Genomic DNA, 13396 nt, shown 5'->3' with positions numbered 1-13396 from the left:
CGCTCTACCTCCTCTGGGAGATGTACCGCACCGAGCCCCTCGCCGCCAACCCCTTCGCCGCCGTCTTCGCCCACCTCCTCAACCCCGCGCCCGAGCGCGGCGGCGACGAGGCCGAGCGCACCCCGCTCTCAGGTGCGTCCCGCCGCCGGGCCGGGCCGGAGGGGGGGACGGGGACGGACACACAGACAGAGGAGCCCTCTTGGTAGGGGAGGAACCGGCGGAGGCATACTTCAGCGGCTTGGCTTCCTTACTGCAGCCCGATCGAGGCTTCCAGCCCGTCGGTTTCGCTTTCCGCGTCTGGAAAAAGCGGTGGGAGTTTTTCATGGCGAGTATCTTTAGGTTTGATGTTAGATAGGCCTCTTGGTTGGACCACAACACGGAATTCTGGGGAGAAAGCCGTTACGAAAACCCGGAGGTAGTAGGAGGCTTTTGACAGATTTAAAGCTGTGAAACGAACCTCTTAAAACTGAACCGTGAAGTATTTTTTCGCGTCTTTGTAAATAAGCAATGGATTTAGCAATTTAGAAACAGTAAATCTGTTTCTAAAAAAATTGCTTCTGTAAGTTACAGTATGAATTGCAACGGCTGGTCATACTTAATAGGTCGCTAGTTGTCTAAATTGGAAAGCGTGTAAAGAAACAACTGTGACTGACTTAGCATCAGATGTCGCATGTCAAGATGCGTGATGCCGATCAGTGTAATGCTGTATTTTCACAGAGTCGCACGGTTTGTGTTGGAAGGGACCTTTAAAGATCATCTGGTCCAACCCCCTAAATTATACATTACTTTAGGAGCTGAGTAGATAACAGAATTCTGTATGTATGCACAAAGACTCTTCAGCTGTGCTCATCTTGCCATAAAACAGTAGTTTATATTAGAGTTTTGCTTGTTCTGTGTGAAGCATATGGAAACTGTTAATGCTACTGCCTTAAAAATCCTGTTGTTTTTCATTGTCTTCATAGGCTTCTTACCTCCCATAACTCCTCCAGAAAAATTCTTTCTTTCTCAACTGATGTTGGCCCCCCCTAGAGAACTGTTCAAGAAGACTCCTCGGCAGATTGCTTCCATGGACGTGGGGAACATGGCCCAGTCAGTGGATATAAGTGGGCTTCAGCTGGCATTAGCAGGTAAGGAAGGTTTGCGGCTGTGGTTCACTTATGAATGGAAATTACAATTGTAATGTGGCTATGAGTTACCCAAGAAACTCTTATCTATCCTAAATATGAAAGAAGTTGAACTATGCTTTAGGGTCTTCAATCCCATGTTCAAGCACATAGAGAAATTTCAAGCAGAGGTTATGTTTTAACTGTTTTATTCTACTTAAGAAGCAGCTTTTTAAGCATATATGTCACTGTCATAAACATGAGGACATTTTGCAAGTGTAGAAAGAATTTAATCTAAAGTGTTGTGGTCCTTTTTTTGGAGTGATTTTTTTTTTTATTGGTGTATTTTTATCCCTTTTCACTCTTTACAGTATTCCTAGTATGAGAAAACAGGCATAACTGCAATGCTGTCATATACTGTAATTTCAGCTGTACCTGGCAAATTGGCTATTACAATTACATCTTCAGTTTTTTAAAATAAAGTCAGATCTTACAGCGTTAGCTCAAGAGTGGGAAGGTGGTCTACTTTTACTAGATTGAAAAGAAAAGCAATGTGATGCTTGTCCTCTGACAGGAGAAAAGGAGCAAGATTGTGATTGTTCTCATCACGCTGACTGATGAGTCATATCTGGAGCTAATCTGAAATAGAAAATATTGTTGGAAACAAGGACCCTGTTTGAACACCAAAAAAATCGTGTTTTTTTCCTAGGTGTGTGCAAATGGACTCACTTGCTTGAAAACTGACCATCCCTCTTCTATATATGTACAATGTGGTTTATTGCTCTGAAGTCAGGCACTAATTAGGCTTTCTCCATCCTGCAATTGTATCTTGGTATTGTCACTTTTTCCGCAGAATCTGGCATGGACTTGTTATGCTGTGATGTACACTGTGAACGAGGGACAGTATAAATGTCCTCTGGTGTCCTCCTCAGCTACTGTTTCCAGACTGGGATCTTTTGCAAATGCAAATTGAATACCTTAACATACAGTCACAGATGAGACAAACCCTTCTGGTTCTTCTGTTCTCCCTGTCTGTGTTTTCTAGAATACATTAATGAATTCAGATTTTGTGAAACTTAAGGTAACTTGTGATTTTTTAACACAAGTCATATGTGATGACTCAGAGAAGCCTGGAGCTTTGTCATTTGTTTTTACTTGTTTTCCCCTTGGCACTGTGTTTACCTTCTGAACAGTTTGTTCTCATTAAAAATGAAACATGCAGAGAACCTCAAAACTGTAGTTGTGTGGACGGGTACTCTAGGCCACGTGTTTTATTTTGTCCTTTTTTTTTCTTTTTTTTGAAAGAGAAGGCAGTGATGACTTAAAAGTACAGTACAAAGTCATTAATGGTGCTTTGCAAAATTAAGCCCTGTAAGATGTGCTTGTATCGTTTTTTACATAATCCAGTAAACATGCATAATTAATTGCTTTTGAGCAGTTGTAGGAGTTATGTAACAAAACAAGCTGCATTTGAAAAAGCTTTATGCTGTCTTTCTCAGACTTCTTGCTGTAGCTCCCTAGAATAAAAGTCTGCTTTCTATTCTTAGAAGATAAATCTTTGGCTTGTTTTAATATTGTGATGCCTCCTGTCTGTCTGTCTGTGTTTTGGAAGGTCTGTGAGTTTTTCACAGGTCTTCAGTATATTTCTCCTATTGATACAATATGCAGAATAAAGGTGGTGCAGGGTGATGGTGATTAGATACAGTATTTGGGGTGTTTGGTTTACAGCTCTTGCCCCCCAGCATTTCACAGAATGTAACAGCTGTAAGATTTGGTGGCCCTTTAAAATTGTGGTCCCTGAGACAAATTCAGGGCTATTTAGAGCAGGATGATTTTGACTTGCTTTAATCAACTTAATTTAGAAAGCATTATTTTCTTTCAGTCAGTATAGCTATCCTGATCCTTCTTTTTTGTAAAGGGAAGCAAAAAATATTTGGCTTGTCTTCTGAATTTGAGAGTTCATTGTGACAACTCACTTGCAGCTGTGTAGTGGTTTTTCTAGTTTTGATTTTCTTTTTTGTTTTTTTGTTCTGTTGGTGTTGTCTGTGACTGTCCCCTGTCCCCCCCCATCCCCTGTCAGCCCTGCTCAAAAAAAAAAAAACCAAACCAAAAAAGTAAATTGGAACAGAGCATCTTGGGAATGAGTATTAAAACTGAGTCTTATTCTCTTCTCTCTTTGGTCTACAGAAAGTTCATTTGAGCCTTCGTCTCTCCCTGTAACTTGGTTTTGTTGATCTGGTGGTGTTTTTGATAGTGTTGTTATCGTATCAAAAATGTAATTTTTGACTAGTTACAGGGATGCATCTTATGGCAAAGTGCTCCTAACAGTTTTGTCTGCTAACCCTTATTTGATTTAAGAGTAATTGACCTGTATGAAAGTTAAGTTTGTAATACATTGTAGAGCTTTCCTTTAAGAATCACAGAGTTTCTTCTTACCTGTAAGAAGAAAAAAAAAAAATCTCTCCATAGAGGAACCTAAGTGATTGTTTTCAGATTGCTTTTTAAAAAATTTAAATGTCTTAGTTCAAGGTATTCTATTCTTTCGTGTTAAATCATCATGTTCTAATTGTGGCTTCTGCTTACCTGAAACTGTTGATCCAGCCATAATTCTTGAAGCAGTGAGGGTGGGTGAGCTTTTGAGCTTCAATGTGTGTACTCAAAGTCTCATGCAGGTTTCTAAAATCAGTGAATTGAAGGACTGACTCTTAAACTTCTATATTTCTGATTAAGCATCATTAGTCATTTGAAATTGAGGATACAAACAAATCAGTGACTTACTTTTACCAACTGATGGATTTAAGTTCTAGACTGTAAATAAAAAGACTGAAAAAAGACCCAATACCTTCCCCCCCAACTTAATTTGTTAAATCAACCCTTCAGTTCAGTGGCTAAATGAAGGTACTCACAAGATGGAGTTTGAAACAGTTTGTAAAGTAGAAGACATGTTTTATAAACCAGCTGATTTGGACTTTGGCTTTAGACTTGTTATTTTGCAAATAACTGAGAAGTATGCTAGTTGTTTTTAACAGAAAAACATATCCTGCTATGCTACTTCAGTGAGCATATATGCAAATGGTTGTGTGATCTGAAATAATTGGATGAAATAGGACAGAGCCAAAAAAGAAATTAGCAGTGGGTGGTGCTTTGTTTGGATTATCCTTCTATCACTCACAGTTTCAGTATCTCATGGATTTGGAGTTATATGAAGTAGTTCATATTCATGGGAGGCTGAAAAGGGTCAACATGGTTGCACAAAAAAGAGCAAGCACACTTTAGAACCGATAGGGACAATACACTAAATTTGACAGCACTATGCTTAATTGGTCAGGAAAAGGAATGGTGTTTAGTTTCACGTCGAACTTTTTCAAGGGATTGCTTGTGTGGTACCAACAATTTTGGATTTCAGATTACTTAAGGCTTAATCTGCTTCTTAATGTTCTCTGTTAAGTGGGTGGGGGAAGGAGTGTCAGGTGGTGTTCTGTAGTGGTTTTCTTCTGTTTTTTGTCTGATGGGGATTTTTTACCACAGCAATGGAAAACATGATCTCTTAATAGTACAGAGAATATAGAAGATCAGCCATTAAGTCTTCAGGCAGAGAAGAATGATAGATTGTGACAGAAGAACACCTAAAAATCTGACAGTGCAAGTGTCGAGCCCCACAGTTTATTTTTGGCCAGTTTCATCAAGTCTTCAGTTGTACATACTAACCATAATATTATGTAACTTGTTTATGTCCTGTAACTTGGCCTTGAAAGGGACTCTTTCTGCTTCTCTCAGGTTTGCTTTAATGAGGATGTACACAGAATTATATAACATTTAAATATCTTTTTCCATACAAGTACTTACTGTAGCTTGACAGTGAATGCAAAAGTAGCTTACACAATTCCACTGAAATGTTTTGGATGAATTTGAATAGCTGACTTCAGGTCTAGTATGACCATTATCAACTGCAGTCTGTAAATGTATCTGTGTAGATTTTTTTCACTTCCCTACTGTGAGAAGAAGTGATTGCAAAACTAGATACAGCATGTGAACTCTTTCAGGAGTACCATGGGAACCTACTAACATGCTTTTAGACACAGATTACATCAGTTACCTTTTATAAAGCCAAGACTATGTTTCAGTTTAATTTCTTTTTCTTCTTTATCCTTGCTGCATACCTCTGTCCCTGGTCTGTCAGCCAGCACCCTTGAGTACTAGCTGCCTGACACGGTACTAAATTTCATGTTGACGTTATCTGGTGTTTTTAAAGCTAGTTCTTGTCTAAAGCTGCTTGTTTCTCATTACTTTTAGTATTCCAGGCATCTCTGTTTCAATTTTATGCTTTAATATTATGGACTGTTCTTCTTTCAGAACGTCAGTCTGAGTTGCCAACGCAGAGCAAGGCCAGCTTCCCCAGCATTCTCAGTGATCCTGACCCAGATTCTTCCAACTCTGGTTTTGACAGTTCCGTTGCCTCCCAGATCACGGAAGCCCTAGTGAGTGGACCAAAACCTCCTATAGAAAGTATGTGTATTTTCACATCTTTGTTTCTGTAACTCATGACATGCTATGTTAATACACTTCTCCTGATGAAATGTAATGTAATTCAGAAGTATTTTCAAGGTATGAAATGGGAATGAAAATGAATGACACAGTGAAAAACTGTCAGGCAGTCTCCAGGTCAGACTCTAGTGTTCATGTTTCCGAACTTCTAAAAAAACTGGAGCTGTCTTCAAGCTGTTACCCATGTCATCTCTTGGTGAAAACACCGGCTCTGATGCCCTTCAGATCTTAGTCCCCTACACTAAGGTTTGCATTGACTGTGAACACCTTCTAAGGAAGCAGTTCCTGTGGAAGGAAACCAGACCATACAATCAGTAACTTAGTGATCTAAATCGAGGAAAAACAGGCTTGTAACAGCATCGCTAAAAACCAGAAATGAATGTTTTTCTGGGAGGCAAATAAGATCATAATGCTGGTTTTGGTATTATAATAGCTTAAAGTATTGGGGGCTTCGGAGTCTTCTTTTTGTACTGGTGTAAAACTGTATACCTGAAGCTTAAAAAATATTTCACGTTGTTGCCATTTTAGGTCACTTTCGACCAGAGTTTATTCGACCACCACCTCCACTCCATATATGTGAGGATGAGTTGGCATGGTTAAATCCAATAGAGCCAGATCACACAATTCAGTGGGATAAATCAATGTGTGTTAAGAACAGCACTGGAGTTGAGATAAAAAGAATCATGGCAAAAGCTTTTAAAAGCCCCTTGACTTCCCCCCAGCAAACACAGGTAAGTATCATGCACTTTTCTCTCTAAAATGATTATATAACAAGCTATTAACTCATGTATTTTAGAAAACTTTTATCACTTTAATTGATCTGTGTTTGGATTCAGGAAACTGCAAGGACTTTAAACTGTAAAACGCAAGAGTTTTGACTTGGGTTTGTATGAATAAGGAAGAAATCTTTATAGCATGGATTGGACATAGTTACAGTTGATCAATAAGTGGCACCAATGATTTTCTGCATGGAAAAATGTTATAATGAAGTTGTCCGTGCTTATGTAGAAGCTTTTGATAAGTAATTATTTCAGAAATGCCAACACTGAACTATTTTTTTTTTTCCCCTTTGGTCTGATAGCATTACCCCTGATTTCAGTGGGAATTTTTAATAATCATTATGCTAGTGCTATAAAATATAATTTATTTACATAGCTTTTTGTGACTGAACTCAAAATTGAGGTTTCTTTCCACTGGACAGGATGACAGGAAGCTGAAGAAGGCTGAAACTTTTCACGTTTTTTCTACCTCCCTTGCCACCCACTGATGAAAGACCACTAAATGCCTTATCAAAGCACATTTTATGGGCACAGCTGCCTTTACATACAGATTTTAAAGTATACCTCCAGTGGCTTTCAATAGAGATGCCTAAATCTAAAGGGTTTTCATTCTCCTGTAGCTTAGATGTATTACAGCAGTTTCTTCAAGCAGTAATGTGGGGTGGGGGGGAACCCCAAACCTTGAATCATCTTTTTTTTCTTTACAGCTCCTTGGAGAACTGGAAAAGGACCCCAAGCTTGTTTACCATATTGGTCTCACTCCTGCCAAACTGCCAGACCTGGTTGAAAATAATCCTTTAGTAGCTATAGAAATGTTGCTGAAACTGATGCAATCTAGTCAAATAACAGAGTATTTTTCTGTCTTGGTCAACATGGACATGTCCTTACATTCAATGGAAGTCGTAAATCGGTGAGTGCTATCTCAAATCTAAGAATGTTTCCTTAAGTATGTAAGTAAATAACTGAACACTTATTAAGTGATTGTGAGGCTGGCCACAGGGCTGTATTTGGATGCATTCCAAAGACTACCAGAAGTAACAGGAATTGAATAAATGACTAGTCAGATTACAGTGAAGGAAAAGAGTATCAAATTATCATTCTTTTTTCAATTTCTCTATGCTGGTTGTGTTTTGCTTTTCTGATACTCTTTTAATAGTAAGACAGTGTGCTCTGATTAATCTTGCAGAGGAAGAGGGTGCTATGGATTGTTGCTTTCTATGACTACTGGACTGTCTTAAGTCTGTTTCTTTCGTAACAGTTTCACTTGCTTTTTGTGTAGTTCCTTGTTGGTGGTGCCTGTAGTTAAAGAAAAAAACTTCTTATTTTAGTCCAGACTAAGTTTGTAAAGTTAGCTGTGGATTGATAATAAAGAATTGCACCTCTTGAACATCTTTGGTGTGAAGTTCAGAGAGTACTGCCAATTTTGAAGTTCCTTTTTACAGCAGTGCTATTTTAAAATATTACTGTAATTTTAACAGCTTCCTGTTTGCAGTACCAAAAGTGCAACTTAACAGGAAAAAACCCAACAGTTTCCCAGCAGAAGGATGTGATGGTGGAGGCATATATATTAAATTTTACATTATTTATAATGTTATATAATTAAATTTTTGCTTTTAATGAAAATGATCATTTTAGATTAATTATGTATAACATACCATATTTTATCATACTAGATATGGTAAAAAGCACATTTTTTGCACAGGCGCTACGCTAGTTAATCTTTCAATCCCTGCTTCAAAAATGGAGAGGCTTCTTCAAAGAAAACACTGTGTTACTCTTAATATTAGCAAAGTGTTTCTACTTGGAAAAGTGGGGAAATATTGTGTTGTGGGTAACTTCAACTGGAGTTGATAATTACTAGAAAATCATTTTATCAAACTGATATGTTCAGATCAAAGCAATATTTAAAATGGTTATCATTTAAGGGAGTCTGTTGCTGCAATCTATAATATGTCTAAACTTTTATTGAGACATCAGGTTTCTGATTAATACATAAATTTCACTAGCAAGTACATGTCCTATGTCCCAGGAAGCTGCAAGTATGGTTTTGTCACTGTAGTGACTGTCCTTCTAATCTAGTGACTCCCTCTAATGGGTCATAGTCCAGTTGTTCCTGATGGAAGAATTCCCATCCTTTTCTCATACCTAAAAATTAGCCTCATCTCTAGGTTCTGTCTTCTTTTTCATCTGAGGTGACAGTTATGTTTTATTAGGACATCTGGAAATGTTAATTTTGATCCTTCTTGGGGTATACTTGTGTGGAAGACAGAAGACTACAGTGGGACAAAGGGCAGTTATTGTGAGAATCCTCCATAAAAAGTTAACGCCACCCTAATCTGCTTAAATGCAACTTGCATTCTTGATGTGGATTAAGTGAACAAAAGGTGGTATTGTTAAATAGCCATCCTGCTTTGTGTTTATGCCCTCTCTTCATTGGGAATAGCCTCTGCGTATAGGTACAACCCATTTTCTTAACAGGAATGCTAGCCCCTTCAGTGGGAAAACTTCTCAGACAAGCTAATCCCCACAAACTACAAAAGTGCATCTCTCCCACTTACTTCTGTTTCTTGGCAATTACTGAATGTGAACAACCAAATCAGCCCTGTTCGGCAGCAGAGTTGAATTACACCTTAAATATCATTTGAGGAAAGAAACATTTCTGCAATAAATCTCTTCCTACTGGTGCAGACTGACAGCAGTAACTGCCCTGAAGTTGGTCACAGAGAACTAGTGGTAAGAAGAGAGTTTTATTACTGTCCAGGATTGCTGTACTACCAGTCAGGCATGATGGTTCTTCCACAGCTAACTACCATAGGAACAGCTGTTCCCAAACTGTAAAATGACTGTCAGTGCAAACAGGGAGACACTGATTTTTAGGTGAAATAACACAAAAACTTGAAACTGAAATGTCTAAAACATGCACTGTTTTTCCTGTTGTCCCTCACCTTCACTACTAGAAATAGGACTGGTTAGAGTTACTTTGGTCAAATTCTGTTGTAACTTTATGGCAGCTCTACATTTAGAGTATGTTGTTCCCTTGAGAGCTGTATTGCTTTTTCAATTAATTAAAACAATAACAGTGGCAGCTCAAATACTTTAGTAGTCAGTATTGTTAAACCATGAATAGGTGTGCTTTGCTGTTAACCCTTAAAAATACACTAAAACCATTCATTCTTTGATGCAGTAGTTCTCTAGTTCTTCTGTAGTATGAAGCTTCTGAGAGTATCATGCCTCATTAATCTCTATTTAACATTTTCATCTAATCAGGGTCTCTTTTATGTGATCTGTAGATATTCATATTGTTTCAGTTCCTAGGACTAAAATTTGGATCAGAAGGAACTAGGGAATCTGATCTTTTGTCACAACAAAGGAGCTCCTCTGCTTGTATACTTAAGGAAGGAGTTTGATATTTAGGTTCAGTACCTAAAATTCAAATATGGATAAGCAAAATTGTATCGCAGTGCTTATTGCAGAAGAATCTTGGTACTTCGACAGCTTGGAGGCCTCACTGTAAATTGAAAACTAGTATTGACTCATTTGTGTAATACATAGCAAATGTTTGTAGGTGTGTCAGATACACTGTAAACCAATCTAACTCAGCTTCTGTACTGTGTCAGAGTTAAAAAAAGTTAATGAAGAAATTTAAATGATCAGAGACCTGTGATATTAGGTCACTGCCAGTCATGTCATAAAAAGCTGGTTTAACTCAACTGTTTTGCAATGGGATCACTAGATGTATGGCTTCATAAACCACTGGATATTTTTAATTTGAACAGGCTTACTACTGCAGTTGATCTCCCACCTGAATTTATTCATCTTTATATCTCCAATTGTATCTCCACCTGTGAACAGATTAAAGACAAATATATGCAGGTGAGTACTTAAGTAAATTGGTTAGGAGAAAGAGTCCCATGTATTGCTCTGTACGTGTTGAGATAAAGCTGATATCATTATTCTGTCTTACTGCTTCTTTATTTCAAAAGCTTGTGGGTTTTTTTTCTACACTGTGCAGTTCTTTATAGTGTTTAACAGAGGTTTATTCACCTTTTTACAAGACTTCACAGGTCATTACCATTCCCTGTTTTTCTGTAGACATAATAAACTTATCCTTGGTAAAACTGCAGTTTTATGTGACTTGGGTCCTTAACATGCACAAGGTTTATCTGTCACACAGTGTCCTTCTCTTTGTCCCCAGTATTAGTTGTTGGCCTTCTGCTTAGTTTTAAGCTTCAAGTTTTTTTTCCTGTACAAGTATGCCTACCACTTCCAGACCTTTGAAGTGACGTTAACAAAACTCATGTTAAAGTCTTGCTCTCCAATCACGACCTACAACAGTTTGCAGATCTCCTCAAAAACCTAAAATCCTTGTCTTCTCAACACTGTACTCTGCTTCCCAAGCCTGTCGTAATTCCTCAGTACCAGCATGCAAGTTGTAGTCTTCAAGGATCTTTATCCCCTGGGGAGGTTTCCACACCTTTGGCATGTATGGTTGTCTACATGCTGTGCAAGGTATTTCCTTCTATCCTAAACCAATCTGTTGGTTTCACCAAGTGCCCAGTAGAACTTGTTTTCTTGGATATGTCATTGGGGAAAAAGTTCCATGTTCAGTTTACCCAAGGCTCTGTGAATCTTGACCAAGTTCTGCCTCAGCTTTTTCCTCTCAGCATGGAGTGACTGTAACCTCTTTAGTCTCTTTCAACAAGGTAGCTGTTCCTTTCCCTTAAGCTTTTTTGGTGTCCTCCTTCAGTGCCTTCTGTAGCTCTACTATATCCTTAAGCTCCAGAGATGACAATTGCATGTAGTACACAGAATATGGGTGCATGTGGTTTTTAGATAACAGCAAAAACCCCTATGTCTTGTTCTCAGTACCCTTCTGGATGATGACTAACCATTTGTTCTTTTGGTAGCTGCTGCTGTTTCTGCTTCTGTACTCTGCCAGATACACATGGGTGGCTTGTCTGTGACCTGCTGAGTAGCTGTGCCTATACATTTGGTAGAATAGGAAAATAGCAGCAGACCTGGGCTGCAGCTAAGAGTGTGCCTACAGGGTGGGACACTGTGCTCAGAGGGGCTGCTGAGAGCATATAGCAGCTGTGCTTCAGGGACACAGGACAAAAAAGAACAGTGTCAAGGAACGTGTATCAATCACCAAGTAGCGTGCAAAGCTTGTGAGATCTAACTTTTGTTAATACTGTGTATGAGGCCTCACAGCAACTAAGACACAAGATGTTTTGTTTGAAAAGTATGGTACAAAACCACTCCTATTGGAAGAGGCATGATCCTCAGAAATTGGGTGTCAGCCATTATCTTGCATTTGTACTTTTGTTCCGAGTTTCATGTTCCTCAAAAGTTACTCTTGCAACTTTGTGTTGCAGAGAAGGAAATAAGTTGTTCAGTTTCTGAATTTTCTTGGTATAGGTATCAGATTTTGCAATAGTAAGCTCAGTTCCTGTACAAATAGCTGATAGCTTATTTGCAGTGTCAAATAATCTAAAGTACTTTGGACACTTTATCTCAAGTCTCCTCAGTTCTGTCTGATAAACATTGTTCATGTATATAGTAGCTTTTAGGGAAAGGTTTGGGTTCAACTCTTTCTCACAATATGTGAAGTGTGAGACCACTTTAATGATAAAGATCTGGTTTTGTCCTTGATGAAAAATGTACTCTGTATAAAGCAGGTGGTTAGTGAATGGATCTGTGTATGACAAACTGTAGGTGCCAGTTCCTAGGTCTCCACGTCCCAACTCCCAGCATGAGAAGGAGGAACAGTTCTGAGATTCCATCTTTGCACTGGATCGGGAAGGAAATTGAGCCATGAGCTCTGAGGCATGTTCTTGGATTAGGTGTCCCTGGTACTGTCTTTTCTTCTAAAATGGAGCAAGAGGGCCAGGTGCTAATTCAATAACAAAGCACTTCCCACCAAACAAATTTGGGATCAGTTCTGCTGCTGTCACTTCCCATCTGGAGTGCCTTCATGTGCTGCTGTGGAATTTTGAGATGTGAAGTCTCTTCATTTTTCTTTATGGTGTTATTACAGAAAATAAGACTAAGCCGGACCATAGTGGTGATACCGTCTTAAACTAAGATCCCTTCTCTCTGCCTATTCAGAAATTACATAATAAAGGAATTTAAGTATAGTGCATAGGTAGATGTGGTACTTCATTTGTGCATGGGAATTATCTTGAGAAAGCTCCTGTATCCAGAAGTACATTCCTATAAAGCAGAGTCCATTTTTAAAATATGGTAGTAGTATGGGAGATGGAAGAGTAAGGACATCACATACAAAGCTGGGGAACAGGATTACTGCTGAAGCTAAATTGCTCCTAAAATGCCTGTTGTACTGCTGGGGGCCAACAGTCCTTTAACTGACTTGGTTGCAAACATCTATTTGGATTGTGAAACGATCTCTCTTCTGTTTCAGAACCGCCTGGTACGTCTTGTCTGTGTCTTTCTTCAGTCTTTAATCAGAAACAAAATTATTAATGTACAGGACTTGTTTATAGAAGTGCAAGCATTCTGCATCGAGTTCAGTCGGATACGAGAAGCGGCTGGTCTTTTCAGATTGCTGAAGACACTAGACACTGGGGAAAATCCATCAGAGACAAAAACATCAAAATAGAACCACTGTGATTCTGGAAAAAAAGCCCCAAACCCTGCCAGCATTCTGTACCAATTAATTGTATATTTTAAACTTAAATCACTGGATTAATGATGTAATACATTATAAATAGCATTTTGTGCATTTAAACAATAAATACTGCTTTTTCTGATACACTTGCTTGAGTTTGTGAAGTGTGTTAGGCTTTACTTATGCTATTTTTGACTGTGGGTCTAACTCTGTATGTCATATGCATATCTGAACTACAGGCCTTACTTCCAGAGAGAATGTAAATGATAGTTGCCATTTCACAGCAAATGTAAGTATTAATCTGGCACTCACTGTCTTTGTGTCTAAACCTGTTTGTGAAT

General features: G+C 38.6%; 1 protein-coding gene across 1 annotated transcript; it reads left to right on the top strand.

Annotated features, from left to right (window-relative positions):
• The first annotated feature begins 20 nt into the window (after window positions 1-20).
• CNOT11 (CCR4-NOT transcription complex subunit 11) lies at window positions 21-13199 on the top strand. Its single transcript, XM_026851347.1, has 7 exons — window positions 21-132; window positions 963-1127; window positions 5457-5609; window positions 6177-6379; window positions 7135-7337; window positions 10204-10300; window positions 12849-13199. Exons 1-7 carry the CDS (start codon window positions 21-23, stop codon window positions 13044-13046), a joined length of 1131 nt encoding a protein of 376 aa, XP_026707148.1. The 3' UTR covers window positions 13047-13199.
• The last annotated feature ends 197 nt before the right edge of the window (window positions 13200-13396 follow it).

This window comes from Athene cunicularia (assembly GCF_003259725.1).
Source record: "Athene cunicularia isolate RWA chromosome 1 unlocalized genomic scaffold, athCun1 chr1_part1, whole genome shotgun sequence".
NCBI lineage: Eukaryota > Metazoa > Chordata > Aves > Strigiformes > Strigidae > Athene > Athene cunicularia.
Note: the sequence above shows the minus strand (reverse complement) of the source record. Positions and strands in the feature narration are given on the sequence as shown.